At 39.4% G+C, this 19414-nt stretch overlaps 1 protein-coding gene across 3 annotated transcripts in view; it reads right to left on the bottom strand.

Moving 5' to 3' along the window:
• Positions 1 to 19414, bottom strand: part of DGKB (diacylglycerol kinase beta) — a 500939-nt gene that overhangs the window by 89978 nt on the left and 391547 nt on the right. For all 3 annotated transcript variants that reach the window (XM_043541125.1, XM_037890594.2, XM_043541126.1), the window contains 2 exons: positions 14242 to 14332; positions 7885 to 8080 (listed from right to left, as the gene is read on the bottom strand). In XM_043541125.1, the coding sequence (XP_043397060.1) occupies positions 7885 to 8080; positions 14242 to 14332 (287 nt within the window). The remainder of the gene's footprint in view (positions 1 to 7884; positions 8081 to 14241; positions 14333 to 19414) is intronic.

Genomic DNA, 19414 nt, shown 5'->3' with positions numbered 1-19414 from the left:
GGATGAGATTACAAGTTTGGATGATAAAGGTAATAGCGCTGATGTTATATAATTAGACTTGAATAAGGCATTTGACCTGGAACCGCATGATGTTTTGATTAAATTAGAAAGATATAAAATTAACACAGTACATATTAAATGGATCAAAAGCTGTCTAACAGATAGGTCTCAACATGTAATTGTAAATGGAGGCTCATCACTGGACATGTGTTCGTAGTGGGGTCCTGCAGGGACTGATTCTTGGCCCTATGTCATTTCACATTTTTATTAAAGACTTAGAAGAAAACATAACATAATTAATGATATATAGGGCCCTACCAAACTCATGGCTGTGAAAAATGTGTCACGGACTGTGAAATCTGGTCTCCCCCATGAAACCTGATCTCCCCTGTGAAATCTGGCTAGTGTAGGGGGGTTCATGGTATTGCCACCCATCTGCTCTGCCTTCGGAGCTGGGCGGCCAGAGAGCAGTGGCTGCTCCCAGGCATCCAGATCTGAAGGCAGCGCCGCCACCAGTAGCAGCACAGAAGTGAGGGTGGCATGATATGGGGCGGGGGGGGGGGAGACGGTCATCACTTTTTTGCAGGGGGGCAGGGATCGCCTTATGAGTGGGTGACATGGGTGACTGCCCAGGGCACCATGGTCAGCGGTGGCATTGTGACACACACAGGCAGCCCAAGGATCCTTTAACCCCTGAGTGCTGGGGAGGGGCAGGGTTGGGGTCACACCAACCGGGGGCTCCTACTATGTGCCATGCTTCAGCTGCTAGTCCCAACCCGGTTGCAGAGGGATGGGACTTCCTCTTCCTCTGCATGGGCCACTCCTGGAGCCAGGTGAGATCCACCTCTGCTGGCAGCACAGAAGTAAGGATGGCAATATCATACCGTACCACCCCCACGTCTGCACTGCTGGTGGTGGCAGCGCTGCCTTCAGAGCTGGGCTCCCATCCAGCATCCACCACTCTCCAGCCGCCCAACTCTGAAAGCAGCCCTGCCACCACCAGCAGTGCAGAAGGAAGGGTGGCAATACCATGACTCCCCTACAATAACCTTGCACCGCCCCACCCCCATAATCCTCTTTTGGACAGGTCCTCCATGGTTACAACACTGTGAAATTTAAGATTTAAATACCTGAAACCATGACATTTAAGATTTTTAAAATCCCATCACTGTGAAATTTACCAAAATGGACCGAGAATTTGGTAGGGCCCTAATGATAAAGTTTGGAGACGATACAAAAATTGGGGGAGTGGAAACTAATGAAGAGGACAGATACAGAGTGATCTGGATTGCTTGGTAAGGCAGGCACAAGCAAGCACTATGTGCTTTAATATGGCTAAATCTATGAACCAAAGAATGTAAGCCATATTTACACGATGGGGACTCTGTCCTGGGAAGCAGTGACTCTGAAAAAGATTTGGGGGTTGTGGTTGATAATCAGCTGAATGAGAGCTCCCAGTGCAATGCTGTAGCCAACAGGGCTCAAGCATTCCTCGGATGCATAACCAGGGGATTAGGAGAGGAGTAGGCATAGAGGATTTTACCGCTGTATTTGGCACCGTTGCAGCCACTGCTGGAATACTGTGTCCAATTCCGGTGTCTACAATTCAAAAGGATGTTCATAAATTGGACAGAGTTCAGAAAAGAGCCATGAGCGTGATTAAAGGTTTAGAAAACCTGCCTTACAGTGACAGACACCAGGAGCTCAATCTATTTAATTTAACAAAGAGAAGGTAAAGGGGTGACTTGATCGCAGTCTATAAGTACCTACTTGGGGAACAAATATTTGATAACGGGATTTTTGATCTGGCAGAGAAAGGTAAAATATGATCCAATGGCTGGAAGCTGAAGCTAGACAAATTAAGAATGGAAATAAGGCATAAATTATTTGAACAGTGAGAATAATTAACCATTGGAACAACTTTCTGATCCAAAGTCAACACTCTGATTCAAAGCTTGAAATTCAGACAGCACTGAAAATAGCCATGCAGTAACTTAAAATTTCCCCCCAAAACAAGGCTTGTTGAGGATTTTGTAGACCCATTAAGCGTTCCAAGCTTACCTTTGAGAATTCCTGCCATTCCTAGCTCTTTTGGATGCTTGGATGGGTTTGTTACCTTGCTGTTGGCATGTTAGCTGTACTGAGTATTCTTTTTTCTCTTTTTATGGCTTACAGCAGGGCCGCCTTACCTGGTCTAGCTTCAGACTAGCTGTTGCCTCATCTTCCCCTAAGTTCAAAGAGCTAATCGCTTGCCTGTATTCTCCACCACATGTAGGCTGCTGGCCTATCTCCCCGTCCCATTAAAGACTCACTGCCACACAGAGTCTTTGAGGCTCTTGCTCCAGGGCACTACTGTATTAATTCAAACACAAAACAAAGTAGGTTGCCAGGACCCAGAGGCCTTTCACTCTGCTACCCACTTCCTCTGCTCCAGAGCTACTCACAGGAGCCAACTTTCCTCCAGCAACCTGTGTCAACTGATCCCTTTATAGAGGGCATGTAACCCCTTCTCATCTGGGTCTGATAATCAAACAGACTGGCCGGCCCCAGGCGCCCTGGCCCTTAAAGATGCAGACTACCATGTTACATGGCTGCTGTTGAGTTCCCCTGCGGCCTTGTCACTTTCCCTTGCTTCAGCATCTTCCCATTTTTGTGACTGTGCATATGTTGTCTTGGCAGATGTTGCTCCATTTCTATGGCTTCTGCTTTTCCATCCAGAAATTCATAATAGAGAAAGCACATCAACACAAATTTTCACCCAGAGTTATTGAATCATAGGCCATGAGCTTGGTTTATATCTAAATGCTGAATTAAGCCATGAACATGCATTGTCCTAAATTTAAGAAGCCTCTGGCTAGTAGCGCACTACAGTTTTGCTGTCAAGCTGTTCAATTTGATTTCCCTTTTCTTAACATTTTGTTAAACATCAGTATGCGGGTTGCTGTGCAAGGTGCACAGGAAGAAATGATCCTATCCTGAAGAGTTTATAATTTAAGACCTTAATCCTGTAAAGACTTATGCTTATAAACTTTGCTCACATGAGCATTCCCATTGAAGTCAATGGGACTCCTCATGTGAGTAAAGTTATATGTGTGTGTGCGCGCGCACGTAAGGTGCATGCGTGTTTGAAGGATTGGGCCCCAGGGTGTGATTCAGTGAGGTGCTTAACATAATCCAGCACCAAATTAGGCTCCCAATAAACTTGAGCAGTTGGGACTGGTCTCCAAATAAGATTCAGCAAACAAAACAAATATTTTTCCTCACCCAAAGAAAACTTTGGCAGTACAATTCCTACAATAATATATTTCCTTCTGTCACAAATACTAAAGAAAACAGGGAAAGGTTTGAGAACTTGATTTAACATTTCTGGCAGGAAGAGAATTTAATATATAATCATTGTTGTTATATCACCTAACAGAACTGGTGTATCTTTCATGGAAAATATAGTGTCATAATATAATCTATATTTTGAGTGAGTGTCATTTGCTAAAAAGCAGGTAGCTCAGTTGTTTACAGTTATATGTCCAAGCTCATATTTTAGTCTACATGCCATAGGTTCACCTTCTGTAAAACATTGATTCTTGGCTTTTATGAATATTTGTGTATATTCATAAAGAAAAATCTTGGCCAAATAATGTTAAAGGATTTTGTCTAAGCTCCAGAAAGAAAGATGGTTCACAGTTACAGCTAAAATGCTGTCCTTAGAATAATCAGTAATGTGTAGACATTTCACAGATCTGTTAATGCCTGGGGATCTGATTAGTAAAATATTGCATATGAAAATTTTGCCAAAGCAAAATGTTCACCAAATCCTCTAGCTGTTCTAGACTGCCAACTAAATCGGTATTTAGGTCTTTATAATAAAATGGATTTTGCACAAGAGAAACTGTAATAATTATTTCCTAACTCAATCATGTATTAATAAGCATGTGCATTTCTGCTCTAGAAACTTTTCTTGAAATATGCTATCTTATTTATGCAAAATTTAATATCTATATCTATCAAAGCCAGTTACAAGTAGAAAATATTAGTGCCAAATGTCACTCTCTGACATCCTTGCACAATTCCCATAGAAATCAGTGGGAGTTGCACTCATGCACCCCAGTGAAGAACTTAACTTTTCAATTTTTGTTTCATAGATTTTAATAATGGGACTGTTTTGCAAATAAATTGGAGAAAGTCCAGAGGAGGTCAACAAAGATGATAAAAGGTTCAGAAAAATCTGACTTTTGAGGAAAGGTTAAAAAAACTGGGCATGTTTAGTCTTGAGGCAAGAAGACTCGGGGGACCAGTCTTCAGTTAAGTTAAAGGCTGTTATAAAGAGGATGCTGATCAATTGTTCTCCAGGTTCACTGAAGATAAGGCAAGAAGTAATCAGCTTAATCTTCAGCAAGAGAGATGTATGTTAGATATCAGGAAAGACTTTCTAACTCTAAGGATAATTAAGCACTGAAATAAGCTTTCAAGGGAGGTTGTGGAATCCCCAAAACAGAAGGTTTTTAAGAACAGGTTAGACAAGCACTGGTTAGGGATGGTCAAAATATACTTGGTTCTGCCTCAGCACAAGCGGCTAGGCTACATGACCTCTCAAGGTTCCTTCCAGCCCTATGTTTCTTTGATTTTCTTCTTCTTTTTAGTTAAGGGGGAAAATTATGGCCTGGCTAGTATGGCAGCACACAAGAAGTATAAGGTGACACCTTACTCCCTTATGCTGGCTATCTCCATCACAAGTAGCAACGCAGGAGAGGAAGCAGTCTTCACAGAATAAATACATCCCCCCCACACCCAGTGGGCAGGAGGGGCCAGGAGTAGGTAGAGCTTTGGCTCCTCCCCCTTCAATAAGTGGTGTTGCTGCATGCATGAGGCCACATATTCTGCACCAAACATAAACCTAATGCAGTTTAGTCCCACAATCTGTCTCCTGGCCTGCTTCAGGGAAAGTGAAGCAACATGATGCCTCTTATTCAGGGAAGATTGCTCAGTCACAATCCAGTCTTAAGTGTTGACAGTGTTAATCGTTCCAGGATTCAGATTGTGTGCGCCAAGCTTCAGCCCAATGCACATTTTTATGGTCAAGTTATAAAATCACAAAAGCAAGGACTTATAATGAAACACAGATTGATCCACAGTTTTAGTGACAGTTGCATTGCTATTATTTGATAATACTAAAAATGAGCTTCAATACCGCTCAAAAGTCCTAATTAGGAGAATTAGATTTTCAGGAAAATCAGATATGTATCCTTATAAAAGCCTTATGTTAGCTAATATTTTCGTATAAAGTGTGGCTGTTTAGTTAGGTCTTGTGATTAGATGCTGTGTTTGGATATAAAACCAGCTGAAAGGATATTTATTCAGACTAAGTAAATAAATGAACAAAGATTAACATGCAGGTGTGTATTTGGTTCTCAAACTACCAGTACAAACTTCAGCAGAAGTCTTAACATTTTGTGAAATGTTTGCTCCAAACTAAAAATACACAAGCCTTTAAGTAACTAAAATGTATTTAAAAAAGACACTAATCTAAGACAAGATGTGACTCAAGGACATACTATTCTCCAGCTAGCAAAGGAATCACATTGTCTGAGAACAGACAGGAAGTCAGCTGTTTTGATAGCTGATTGATTTAAACTTTTCACCTTAGCTAACCAAAGCTCTTTATAAATTCTAAATGTATAGTCAAAGTACTTCTTCACACACTTAAAAACACCTGTCCTTTAAAAGAAGCTCTTTGAAACTTGAAAATACATTTGTTCATCTCACAAATTTGTTTTTTTCATATCTGGTAACCACTAGGGTTTATCCACTAACTATTTACTTTAGACTTAAATGTTTACATTAATACAAGGCTTGGGAAAGGTACTCGATTGAGATTGGAAGCAGAGTCACAGATACAACAACACAGCCAGTGACATTCCAAACTTCTTCGCACTACCTAGCAACATTCCTGAACACTGACATGGAGGGACCACCTTTAAAGGTAACTAGTGTTCTTCATTCAGTCCTTGATATCTCTGCTGAGACTGCCAACAAGGACGTAAACAAAGGGTAATAATTACTATTGTAACATGGAGACAAATCCACCAGTCACTAGACTGAAACTGCTATCCCATTCGATACAGATCTTCAAACACCTGAGAGGTTACTACGGTTTTCACCCATACCAATTTGAAAGGCATGTGAATTGCTGCCCTTGATGTGAAAGGCCCTGTATCCCTTTGTTTGTTAGGTTATGCCTACACTACGGTTGGACCTTACAGAGGCACAGTTGGACCTTACAGCTGTGCCGCTGTAAGGTCTCCTGTGTAGCCTCTTTTTGCTGGCAAGTCGGCTCTGCTGCCATCATAATTAAACCACCCCCAACAAATGGTGTTAGCTATGTCGGCAGGTGAGCCTCTCCTGCTGGCACAGCACTGTCCACACCAGCACTTTTGTCGGTGAAACTTATGTTGGTCGGTGGACCAAGCGCACAATTGTGATCTTTTTTCTCTTGGTGTTCAAGAAACAAGGGATTCTAGGATTGAATCAGCAATAGAAACTCTGTAGTTGGTAGGAAGGTGTGGTAGCACCATGGAGCTGTCCCAGCTCCACCTGGACTATCAGAGCAGCGCTAAAATGAGGACGGGGTGAAGGAAACATGCTGCACCCTGCTAATGGGCACAGGAGATACCATTGTTGTGGCCAGTCCCCCAGCAATCTCAGAGTCCTTGTGCCTTCTTCAAAGACAATGCCTCAGTAAACTTCTGCCAATACACATTGCCTTCTCATCCCAGTCAGGTAGTGGTTTAAAGCTACAATATATCCCATACTAGTGTCATGAACAAACAAGGACTTAAAAAAGTGTAATGTCAGAGTACCAGATCTGGGGAAAAAAACCAGATATTTAAATCTGAAGAAGCAGCAAAAGTAAAAGGATTGAAATAAAATCAGAATGTAAAAATCCTGAGTTTTATCAAGCTTACCGAGAAATACACCTTTTGAATGTTTTAACCCATTGGGGTAAGGGATCTTTCTCTTTGAAAGTGAAAAATACAAAGAGAGCAAAAGAAGGAGTACATAGATGATAACTGTAGGCCAATAGTATCATACTGTGGTCTGTAGAACCCTTCCATGTGGTCTGTACCAAATAATATTTTAGACCAAAATGTTGGAGGGTTGTGTGGGGAGGTGGGTTCATAAGAAGTTCTCTTTTAGAAAGTGGTCCACAAAATGCAAAAATTGGAGAAAAACTGATTTAAACTTCTTAACTTGTAATATTTAATGTGGTGTTACAATGAATGCCGTCCAGCTCCCACCAAGTAAAATGGACACTTATTTACTACAATGATTGTCAGAAATAACTTTTAATAATGAAATCTTAGGACTGAATCCTGAGATCTCTATAAAAATGAGTAATGACTAAATAGAAGGGAAAGCTGGCAGGCAAACTGCAGTGTATATAATCAGGGAGTGCAGATAGGATCCAGGTATGGTAGCAGATCCTCATTATTACCATGATGAGACAAGCTCCATGGCTATGGAGGACAAATTCTGTCAGAATAGGGGCATGTCTGTCCCTGAAACCAAATTGTATGTAGAGTGTTATTCATGAGTAGCTTTTATCTGGCTTCTGTAGCATTAAGCACTTTTTCTACAGAATAGAACAGCAGTGCTCCATGTTGTTGTTTAGTCTGCTTCACACGTGACGTCCTATCTAGGTTTGCACACAGATCGCAATTATCAGTGTAGATGTGTTTATGCCAGTGCACTGCTGCAGCATTTTGTGTTTGTGTGTGTGTTTTGTTTTTTTAAGCCACACTTAGTTTCAATAAGGAGGAATATAGCATTATAGTTTTATAAGTTATTTGACTGTCTAGAACCAGCTATTCATTTTAATCTGAAGATTACCTTGACATGCAACCTTCAATTCCTTAGCATCTGTGACAGTGGTTCTTTTATCCAACCTCTTCTTTTCAGTTCGACGATGGCTACGTCTTTTCTTGGTCTCTCCCCAAAGATTTGATCCACCGTGCATGCTTGGAATGTTCAGAATGGCAATTCCTTCCAGAGAAATATTGATTAAGTCTAGCTGAATTCCATCACACTGATTAGCAAAGGAAACAAAGAAATAAAGAGAGAAAGCAGTAAGACAGAAAGAGAAATCAGAATGTTCTACCTACCAGTTGTTTTTTTTCCTTCATCATTCCTCCTACTGTCAAATACATACTCCTGTTTAATACTAAAATATATATATCATACCTGGAAAGGAACTATGAGCTGGGAAGAAGAGTACAAGGTCCTGGTTCAGAAGGCAGAATGTGGGCATGATTACTATTCATCCCCAGGTTCCTTGCTTAAATATGGAACTATTTGGCAGTGAAAGGTTGTTATCTGATGGTTATACATTGACTGATGTGAAATGTGTTCATGATCTCACTACAGCTCTTACTGGACAAATATCCATATGGCAAAAACTACCTTCACAATAATCTGTGCCAGAGAAACACTTTTTCTATTTTAGGGTTTTATACTGCTGCCCAGCACCATAGTATCTGAGCACTTTCCATGTAAGATCAGTAGCAACAGTGGAAGTCCCTGCGTAGACTTCATGGAGTTTCTGACACCAGCAGTGGTGGTGATTACTGCTGGTAATCAAAACCCTTTTCTGAACATTAATTTACTTTTAAAATTTAAATTAACCTTTAGAGCAACGTTTCTGAAACTGGGGTCCGCATACCCCTGGGGGTCTGCGGGCCCACCTGATCAACTCTTCCCTTTCCTCCCTCACCTCCTCCCCATCCCTCCCAGCACCTTCTGCATGCCAGGGAACAGCTGTTCAGCAGCATGCAGGAAGTGCTGGGAGGAAAGGGGAGTAGCTGGGATGGAGTGGAAAGAGGCAGGGAAGAGGAGGGACAGGGGTGGAGTGGGAAGAGGTGGGGTGAGGCCTTCAGAAAGTGGGGTGGGGCGAGGGCCTGGGGCTGAGTGGGGAAAGACTTGGGGGTCCCCAAATTTTTAAAATCAAAATGGGGGTCTTTGGGTTGCTAAAGTTTGAGAACCGCTGCTCTAGAGGACTTAAATTTATCACCACATCTGACAGACGAATAGCACACATCTGCTTAGCACTATACAGCAGTCAAATCATTGGGAATGAGCCCATGTTGGAGATAAACCAAAGATCTTCTTGGCCAGGAGCAAAGTGCTACCAGTAGAGCCATAAGGAAACTTCTATTCTGCTTTAAAAATCAGTTTCTTCAATAATATAATAGCTTTCCTTGAAAGTGATACAAGGAGTCCCACTTTGGCTTCTTTGCTATCTCTTTAGGAAAGTTAGTGCTCATGACAGATGCCAGATGGAAAGTCCTAAACAGAAAACTCCCCTGTTTATCCAGAGAACAGGAAACCTATTTAGAACAGGAGTCACTACACACTGCCCTGTTTACATCTCCTAAAGATGAGGTAGATTGAGGGGTGTGAAGATAATTTAGTTTCTCTGCTCATTCAGTCCTTGGCTTCTCAGCCAATACTTCCAATACACATACAATGTAGTGCTGGTTTTCCAATACAGACACATATTCCCTTAGGAACCAGACCGAGACCACTAACCCATTCCATCTACAGCAAGGAACTGAACAGCAATCGGATAGAAAACAAACAACTTTTGGTTACTACAACTTGGATTATATTTGCACCCATTACAGGGGCAAAGGCTTCGTATCCATTTATTAATTCATTGAGTCATCGAAAGTCCCCAGGATCCACATTCCCATATTGGCTGAAGTTATTTGCACACTAGCCTCATGCCTCACAACACATCCTGGCATAACCACATGCTTTATTATATATTGCATGAATATGTTAGGTCCCGGTTCTATAATTTACAATATGCTAGGGGATGCCTGCACTTTCATCAAGCCCTTTCAGTGGGGTTCTGCGTAGCTACAGGGACCCACTTATACATTTTAAATGCAGGATTATGGCCTGAATTTGGAATGCCAATATATAATTACCAGGAAGAAATCTAGAAAAAAATATATGGTTCAGTGAGAGTTCATTGACATCTGGTAGCTCACTGCTCTACAGGCCACTGTCATTTTCTTTCTCTGCTTAACATTAAGCCTTTATTAAGGCTTTTACCAAGAAAAAGAACTCGCTACATATAATTATGATCATCCCTGCCCCAATTGTTCACTTATCCTGTAACTCACCCAAAGCACAAAACCAAACCATACTTAGCGTATACCCCTCTGTCTTTTTCAAATGCTTTTAACAATATTACAAATCTAGAGAAGAGACAAGAGCAATCACAATAGAAAGGCTTCCTTTTTATATTTTCTCACACAAAATTAAAAAGTTTAAAGCCACGTAAAATATTCAGTGAGGGAAGCTGGTAAGATGCAATGACGTCTTGAAATGACTTGGCAGTTGTGGCAACAAGTATAACAGAAATGGCACATTTTTATTGACTTTCAAAAAAAGGTGATGAGTGTCTTCAATGTCATTTTGGAAGAAAACTCATGGTTTTTCTATATTTTATATGTATTAAAGATAAAGATTTATTTTACTAAAAAATTCTGCTCATGTGTATACTTACTTACTGCTATACATTCTAGATAAACAGATATTAATTTCATAATTAAAAGTAATCTTGTGTAAATACCCTGCAGGCCTCAATGAATCAAACACATACTGTGTGTCAGGCCTCCCACTGTCTTCAAGTGGAATGTACTGGCTGGATAATTAGATAGTACATATTTTTTAACCTTATTTGCATGCATATTATATCTTTTGCACACTGACAAGCAGCAGTAACAACAAAAGTCAGATTACCACAGGGAATTCCCACAAAGAAGTCTTCATTCCTTATAATTTGCAGCCTAAATTAAAATAATTTGATCTTTGACAAGGATGAAATGTCAAGCAGAAGGGGGTCCTCTACAAGCCACGGCCTGTGGCTTCTGAAATCTGCCTAATTTATGTCAGTCACTTCTTAATACATATTTAAGTATTACACGAAAAAGATGATAAATATGCAATCTGACACCTTTGGTATTTCCCTGCTGTTAATTTATAAAGGTCTGGCGTTCCCCAAACCGACTGGAATTATTTAAATAAAAGAAGAATTGTAAAATAAGATGGTGCAGGGGCCTCACTTCCATTTTCACTCAATATTGAACACAGCAGGTAGTACACTAAGACAATTATTTGACTAGGCCTCAGAATCCCACTGTGATGAGTTACTTTCGGAATTAGTAAAGAAGGATTTCTTTTGTTCATACACAGAGAAGGAGTTTGCTCTATAGGTAGCTTTTTGTTGCCCTAATACATTCATATTCTAAAATAACAAATCACATTTGTATTTTGTTCCTATTTTTTTCTGTTTCATGTAATGTAAAGGTATTGTTAATATAACAGCATGCTTTTTAGATGTATATCTTGTCTATATCAACTAGAAAATAGTAGTTTTTTTCTGGTTCCTTTTGGGTCCATTCTTGGATGCAGTCCAATTTTCTGTGTTAGCTCTTCTATTACATTCATTAGCCTGGAACATTTTAGATCTGTCTTAGAGTGAAGCTATCAAGTGTGATTTAGTTTACTGAAAAGAAGTGAAAATGAAGGCTATAGAATCTGAATAAGTGCAATACTGTTCCACACCATACTGTCACTTAATCTTGCTCATTTTTATATAAAAAGATATTTATGGAGGAGAAGCTGATAGCCCAGGACACACTATAAAGGTTTAAGTCTAATTTTGGTAACAACTCAAATTACAAAGGAAAGAAAACTAATTTTACAGATTGCCATTTTCCTCCATAAAATTGCTTTCCTTCTCATTTAGAAGACTTGTCTTTTGGGGCCCTGATTCAGAAAAGCATTCCTATTCAGGACAGCGCTTGAACATGTGCTGTTTTCCTGAACTACTGACTTTTTCTGTCACCTTCGCATGGATTTTCATGTACGAATTTGAGGTTTAAAATGTACTATTCATCTTGTACAGAAAAGAAAGTACAGGACTTAAGAAATCCGAGTGCAAATTAGGAAGGCCAGGCTTAATTAAGTTAGAAACCAAATATAAGGATGAACTAATATTTGCCCGTAAAATGCCTGATTACATTCTCCCAGCTCAGAAATACAGATCCTTAATCTTCGTGGGCTTTGTTCACGCAACATTTGGCTCTGTAGCAAATGCACTCTTTGTGTGTTTTATTCACAAAGTGAAATGTGGTATTATTCATCAAGGTCTCATTTGCAGTGAGATCCTTGAGCAAAGGGCAGCAGGTAACAAACCAGATGAAAACACATTGTAACATAAATGCTTATAATATAAGAACAAAACAGAAGAAAATACAAATACACGGTTAGGTATTATTAGTGTAAGAGAAACCTATTTTTCAAGGTAATAGCTGTGCATAATTTATTCCCACTACCCAATTTTAAGGAGTCCATTTCTATTTGATTTGCTCAGGTACCTCTCTTGAGCATTAATGATATTAACCATCATGCAGTAAGTGAATAAAAACAAGCATACACAATATAATGAAACTCTAATGTCTTGAATTTAATAATAATAATTTAAAGACTCCAATTTACCACCATTTTGAGAGTGGATGGAAATTCACTTAACTTTGAGTATGCGGGATGTAAAAATATATGGTCACCTATATAGCTTCTGTGTTTAAGGAGATCAACTCTTACTAGGCACAGAGCTCATGTAATGGCTGGGTGGAAAGTTGTTCATTGGACAAAAACCTGCTCCTGTGCTTTATATTCTGCTAAATTACAGTATATCTGAGATTTAGATACCAAGACCCACATTTAAAAATCAAACCTGCTAGTCAGTTCCCCAAATATTTAGGAAAATGTTTCTCAAGTTAATTGTATTTAGAACTGAATATGAAGCACTTCCTTAAAAATCAAAATTAGGTATAAAATATCTGCTTCAAGAGCAAGATATAAATACTCCTAATTTCAGGAGAAATGGCAATTTGGCAGTAACATCCAATTTATTTTTCTGAAGCAAAAAAACTTTCACAAGCAAAAAATCTGCCTTTCAACCTAACAACAAACTAAGCAAGTCCCAGGCCTCATAAGCCTCAGAAATTCAGTCTTAATAATCTTTGGTGGTGTCCTGTAGACATTTGCTACAGTGATGGAAAGGACTTTACCATCACTGTAATAAATTTACCAAGAGGTGGTAACTAGATCAACAGAAATATTATTCTGTCAACCTAGTGGTATCTATACCAGGGCTGAGGTCAGCTTAACTATGTGTCTCAGCGGTATGAAATTTCACACCCATGAGCACCATAGCTAGGTTGACCTAAGTTTAAGGTGTAGATCAGGTCCTAGTATTCAAAGCCCATTCAAATCAAGTCAATGGGAGTCTTTCAATTCACTTCAGCAGGCTTTGGATCAGGCCCTAATAACCTTTCATTACACATTTTGGGCCCACTCATCCTACCATCAGTGGCAAAATATCTCATTGACTTCGCAAAAAGCAAGTCTGGGCCCTTTGCCATTATTATCAGAATAGAAAAGGGGCTCAATCCTCTTGAGGAATGTTTGAATTATTATAACTTACATCCTCAGGTTTATATTTCTAATTATATTATATTTTTTCACCCTACTTTTGTAATGTGACTAACAGCCCCCATCAGTCACTTACACCATAGACTATCGAAACTCCCTGATCTAACATTTTTAATGCCTATTCTGTCCAGATCTATCAAGGGTGCCTTTTCAGATAACCTTGGATGTATAATGGTAAGATGGCCCCTTGTGCAAAGAGGAAAAAGTAGTTAATGAAGGGGAATGATTAAAAAAAAAAAATGTATTCTTTAACCTTTATCCAGGAAAGCAAGTACAATTTTAGTGAATTGAGTTTTAAAGGTTACAAAAACTTGGGACCTAGAAATAATAAGATTTTTTTATTTTAATGCTGCAGCAATTCTCCCTCCCTCTGACAATCTTTCATTTTTCTATCTGACCCAGCGATAGTAACTTCCCTATTGATTTCTAATGTTATAGTTCCCCTCTTGCCCTCTTCTACTGTATTAAGACCTCACTAATCATCAAACTGAACTTTGTCCCACACCACAAATAGACTTGACAAAAATAATATTTTGGGATCTGAGGTCAAAACCTTGTGCATTCCTTTGTCTTATTGGATCTGGGCACTCTGCACTGCCCTCCCCACCCCACCACCCCCTGCATTCCAGTCAAACCAGAAACATTTTATAGCGTAACATGCACTAATTAGTTCCTTACTTCTATTTCTACAGATTCGTGCAGCTTCTTGCAGGTGGCCGAGAAAGTTTCAGAAGTGCCAAACTCAAAATACCAAAATTTGTTCTTCATTCTGAAACAGGAAAAAAAAAAGGAGAAGAAGAAGAAGCAGCTTATGCAATATCAATATCTGAACAAAAAAGTGATCATCCTGTCTCCCATCATAAGTAATGGCAAAGGCTTGGGAACGTGTGCCATCCCATTTGAAATAGATGAGCTCGTAATTTTCAAAGCTTAAATGTTGGTGTCAAGTTGTATGATATCCCCTAAAGCGATAACAGGAATGAGTGGAACTGACAGGTTCAAATGTTCCTTTGACTCTTCTATTTTAGTGACAATCAGAATTTTTTTTGTCACTTAACCAGTGACATGCCTCAGAAAATTTACTGATTCTTATTTCATGTCTTACACCCTGGTGGTTTAGAGTTCAAATCCCTATTCCACAGAATTCTAGCATATGGAAGTAGCGGAGATCCTCAGGATGAAACAGAGGTAAGACAAGAATTAAGTCTGTCCCAAGCCACTTGAGTGATTCTAGTTCATTATCACAAATAAGATATTCAAAGAAAATCAAAATTCCTGCCCTAATATCTCCTCAGATATTTTGCTGTTTGACAGCTGACACGTAAAATGGGGCATGGAATTTGCATTTTGAAGTTAATTACTGGATTCTAGGGTAAAATAAAAGTAGATGAAAATCTATATTGAAAATATAAAGGATAGCATGAAACCTGTGGAGACATTACACCTGTGTAGCCTCCCAAATGTATAATGAAGCTCGCACTTCTATTTTAATAGTTTTATTGTACAGTGTTAAATATAATCAGTACATCAATAATACCACTTCATATAATTAAAAGCAGTTTTGTGTAACCAGAGTGAAACTTTAATTATTCTGTGACAAAAAGAGAAACTATCCTTCTAAAAAAAAAAAAACCCAAAACCCAAGTTAGACTTCATTATTCACATTTAAGAATCAGACATGAATATAGTGCATTCAGCTGTAATTGTCATTCTTTGGTACAAACACAGTACACAGCACTTTGAACTAGAATTTGGCTAATCCTGCATCAGTGCACAAGTCAGAAGGTGGATATAGATAGATCAAGTTATAAAATCTGCCAGCTATAGTGTCGCTCTCACCCTACTAGCTCGGTAGAAAGTGACAGCCAGTTAAAGGCAATGTGGAGGGATACTACATTAGTTGTCATTCCCAGAAACCTGCTGATAAAAGAGTTAGACAGAATCCTGCCTGGTGCACCAGGGGAGTGACACAAGAGTGGTCACTACTAGAGTCTGCAATAGGGTGTAGAGATCTACTCCAAGATACCAAACTATAAGGAGAGCGAGCTGACATATTGCTGTAAAACAGTGTGAGCTTTTTCAAAAAGGGCTTTTACACGGATGATTTGAAAGTCTTGGAAAACAATTTTCAGCACTGAACTCTACATTAAACGTCAATCTGCTCTGTCTGTGAGAACAGAGACATGCTTCACAGAGCAACTCTAACAAGCAGTATGAAACTATTTCAGGTGACAGTATTTTCAGAAATAGCTATATGGCTAGATTTTCAAAACAGCCCCTATTCTGGTACCCTTGTTTGTAAGCACAAATGATAGATAATAATATCCTCAAAATAATACCTGTCTCTTACATAGCACTTTTTATCAGTGGCTCTCAAAGCGCTTCACAATCTTTAATGTATTTCTCCTCACAACACCTCTGTGACGTAGGGATGCCTTTTGTGAGCCACAGTGAGGACTTAGGTTGGTTTAACAATGTCACTCGGTTGTGGATTTTCCACACCCTTGAGCAACATAGCTGGGTTGATGTAATTTTCTAGTATAGACCAGCCTTTAGTTTCCCCACGTAGTCAAGCCCTTTCTCGCCTTTGTTCCTTGTAGCCTCGCGTCTGGTGAGCACCCCTAAGAGACATAGCTATGCCAGCCTAACCTCTGGTGTAGACAACAATAGGTCAATGGACGAATTCTTCTGTCAACCTAGCTATCAGCTCACAGGAAGATGGATTAACTACAGTGATGGGAGAACCTCTCTCGTCACTTTAGTGAGTGTCTACAATTGAAGTGCTACTGTGGCACAGCTGAAGCGCTGCAGCTCTGCTGCTGGAGCATTTTAAGCATAGACATACCCTAGTACTGGAACATGGTGTGATAAGTGGGACCATCTTCTAAAACATGTTTGAAACAAGTTGGCAGTACAGCATAGGAAAGCTTGCACTGACATCACCTATACTATTCTTGTACTGGAGATAAATAGCAGACTTTTGTCTCTAGTTCTCCCAAGCCAACACCTTGCACAAGAGCTACATTCACTTAATTAAAAAAGAAAAAAGCACAGAGCACTATTTTCATCCAAGAATCAAGTGAGTTTGCTTAAGCTGGCTATGCTGCAGCTTTGCATTATTATCAGTTAATTAGAAACCCCCAACTGCTAAAATTATTTTATGTAACCTTTCTGATTAGGAAATTACAAGGCATATTATTGGGAAAATAGCCCTATATCTAAATATGGAAATAATACATGTTTTATTATACACCAGAAGAGCACATGCACTGCATCTCATTATGCAATCAGTCAAGCAAAATGGATTAATACATTAATTGTATTCATAAAAAGGGGTCAGCCAATGACAAAGTATATCTTCAAATTAAAAAAAAAAATACAAAAACCCCATTCTCTGACCTAAAAAGTATTATACACAAGGCTATTAGCCTTGCCTATTATTAAGGTTGCCTAAGAGTTCCCATTATAAGACCCTATTTTTAGTTGCTTATAACTTTGCCCAACTTTAACCATTTGGACTGAAATTTTCCATACTGGGTGTCTGCCTCAGGCTGGTATTGTTTTGTTTTGTTTTTTATTTCAGAAAAAATGGTTCAGCTTCTGCCAGTGAGGCTTGGGACAAGACACATTTTACCCATGTTAAAAAATTCTGAAGACTTTCTCCTTGAAAAGCTATAGTATCTTTCTTTGGAGCAGGGGCTTGAAATTTGTCACAGCAGTTGTCTTTGTGGCAGGAATGTGTCTTTTGCCATCTCCATGAAAATCCACTCCAAATTTGACAAAGTTATAAGCATCTGAAAAATTGCAGTTTGCACATGCTCAGTAGAAACTGCTTACCTTTTCGCAGTTATACTCCCTGAAGATTCCACCTACACTGAGCCTAGGGCTGAACAGGACTTTTCTTGAAATTAAAGCTCTGGGATGCTGTGGCTGATGCCAATCAAGGAACCTGAACTGAGAGGAGGGAGACTCTCTGTCATGAGCTCTCAGTGGTCCCTCTGCTGGGGCCAGGCAGTCTTAGGGAGGAATTTTTCTGATTCAAATGCAGAGGGAACAAGAGCTACTGAAGTGGGAGGTGGCAGAGTAAACGAGAACAAAGAGGGGGAGGAGGAGTGTCAGAAACTTGTACTGGAAGGTAGCAGGGGGAAGAAGGAAATTGGGACTGGAAGTTGGCACATGAGGGAGACTGGGACCAGCTGGGTAAGGAGACTGGAAGCCAGAGGCAGAAATGCAGATTGGATGATGAGCTCCTGCGAGACCTGGACTGGTTGTGCAAGGAGACTGGAGCTTAGAACCTGAAGGGGCAGGCAGAGGAGGTGAGGGGGAGAGGAGACAGATCTGATGAAGAGCTGTTGTGTATGAGGAGAAGTAGGGCTGGCTGGGCAATGAGACTAGAACAAAGAGCCAGAGATGTGAGGGAGACTGAGAATGAGACACAGAGCCCGGCAAAGAGCAAGAGGATACGAAGTGGCAAATTTCCATAAACGAGAGACCTACTTGAGAGAAGTACAGCTATGGCTGAGAATTATGGTGAAAAAGTGGAGGCCAGAGTGAGGGAAAGAGGTGAATATCAGTAAGAGATAAGAACTCCAAAATAAATGTAAAAAGAAAAGGAGTACTTGTGGCACCTCAGAGACTAACCAATTTATTTGATCATAAGCTTTCATGAGCTACAGCTCACTTCATAAATTGGTTAGTCTCTAAGGTGCCACAAGTACTCCTTTTCTTTTTGAAAATAAATGTACACAATTTATATCATATTACAGAGAGAAAACAAAGATAAAATAGGGAGAGGGGAAAAGGCTGAACCAGGGAAGTTAAAGAGGAGGGAAAAATAAACTGAAAAGACTGAAGTATGAAGAATTTTTGTTTTGGTTTGGTTTGTCTTTAAGGTCTGAAAAGTGAGAGTAAAACATTAAAAATTAACATGGGAATATAGAAATTGCCATACTGCAGCAAACCAGTGATAATGTATCCCAATATTCTGTACTTAACAGCGTCCAGTACCAGAGGCTTCAGAGGAAAGTCCAAGAATCTCTCTAGTGGACAGTTACGGAATACATTGCAATTTATAAGAGAAGTTTTTCCCTAACGTCAGGCAGTTAGTAATTCGCTTCAACCATAAAGCATGAGGGAATATAAAAAGAGATTGTAAAAAACTACGGGCAATCTTTAATTTTATATTTTTTGGAAAATTTGTTACCAAGTGATAATCTATGTGCGTGTGCACCTCATGCAATTCCGCTGACTTATCAGAATTTGGCCTCTTACATCTCACTGTATTTTTATTTTATAATATCTATTGTGGACATTAACACCACCCATCCAGAAACTGTAGTGCTGGCCCCTAACCCAAAGAAGAAGAAAATTCTGAAACCTAAGCAGCTGCAAAACCTTCCATCCCCAAACGTGAAGGTTATGGGAAATGCCGAGGGCCTCAAACATCTGAATGTACTCAAGAATCTGCAAACTCTTTCCAGCTGCAGTTTAAGGTGTTGCAGGTTTGGGACTGGGCTATCTGAGTGACTGGATCTGATAAATTAAAACACATAAATGGATAAATAAATAATATAAAACCTACAGCTAACACTGTATGACAACTACTGTGTTTTATATTTTTGGTAAAAGAGTTACTTAAGTGATCATTTTTATTTCAATAAAAATAACAAACAATCTTCAGCTGCTAAAAATTAATCAATATTTGGTCATTTCATAAGTATAAATGTTAAGGATTTTTTTTTTTTAAAAAATAGTCCTGACTTTCTTATAGCAGTGTTCAATAGACAACATATTTTCCATCTTTTCTCATTGTTCATAGATCTATTATCTAGGTAATTTTATACTTAGGTAA

The sequence above is a fragment of the Chelonia mydas genome, chromosome 2, assembly GCF_015237465.2.
Source record: "Chelonia mydas isolate rCheMyd1 chromosome 2, rCheMyd1.pri.v2, whole genome shotgun sequence".
Taxonomy (NCBI): Eukaryota; Metazoa; Chordata; order Testudines; family Cheloniidae; genus Chelonia; species Chelonia mydas.
Note: the sequence above shows the minus strand (reverse complement) of the source record. Positions and strands in the feature narration are given on the sequence as shown.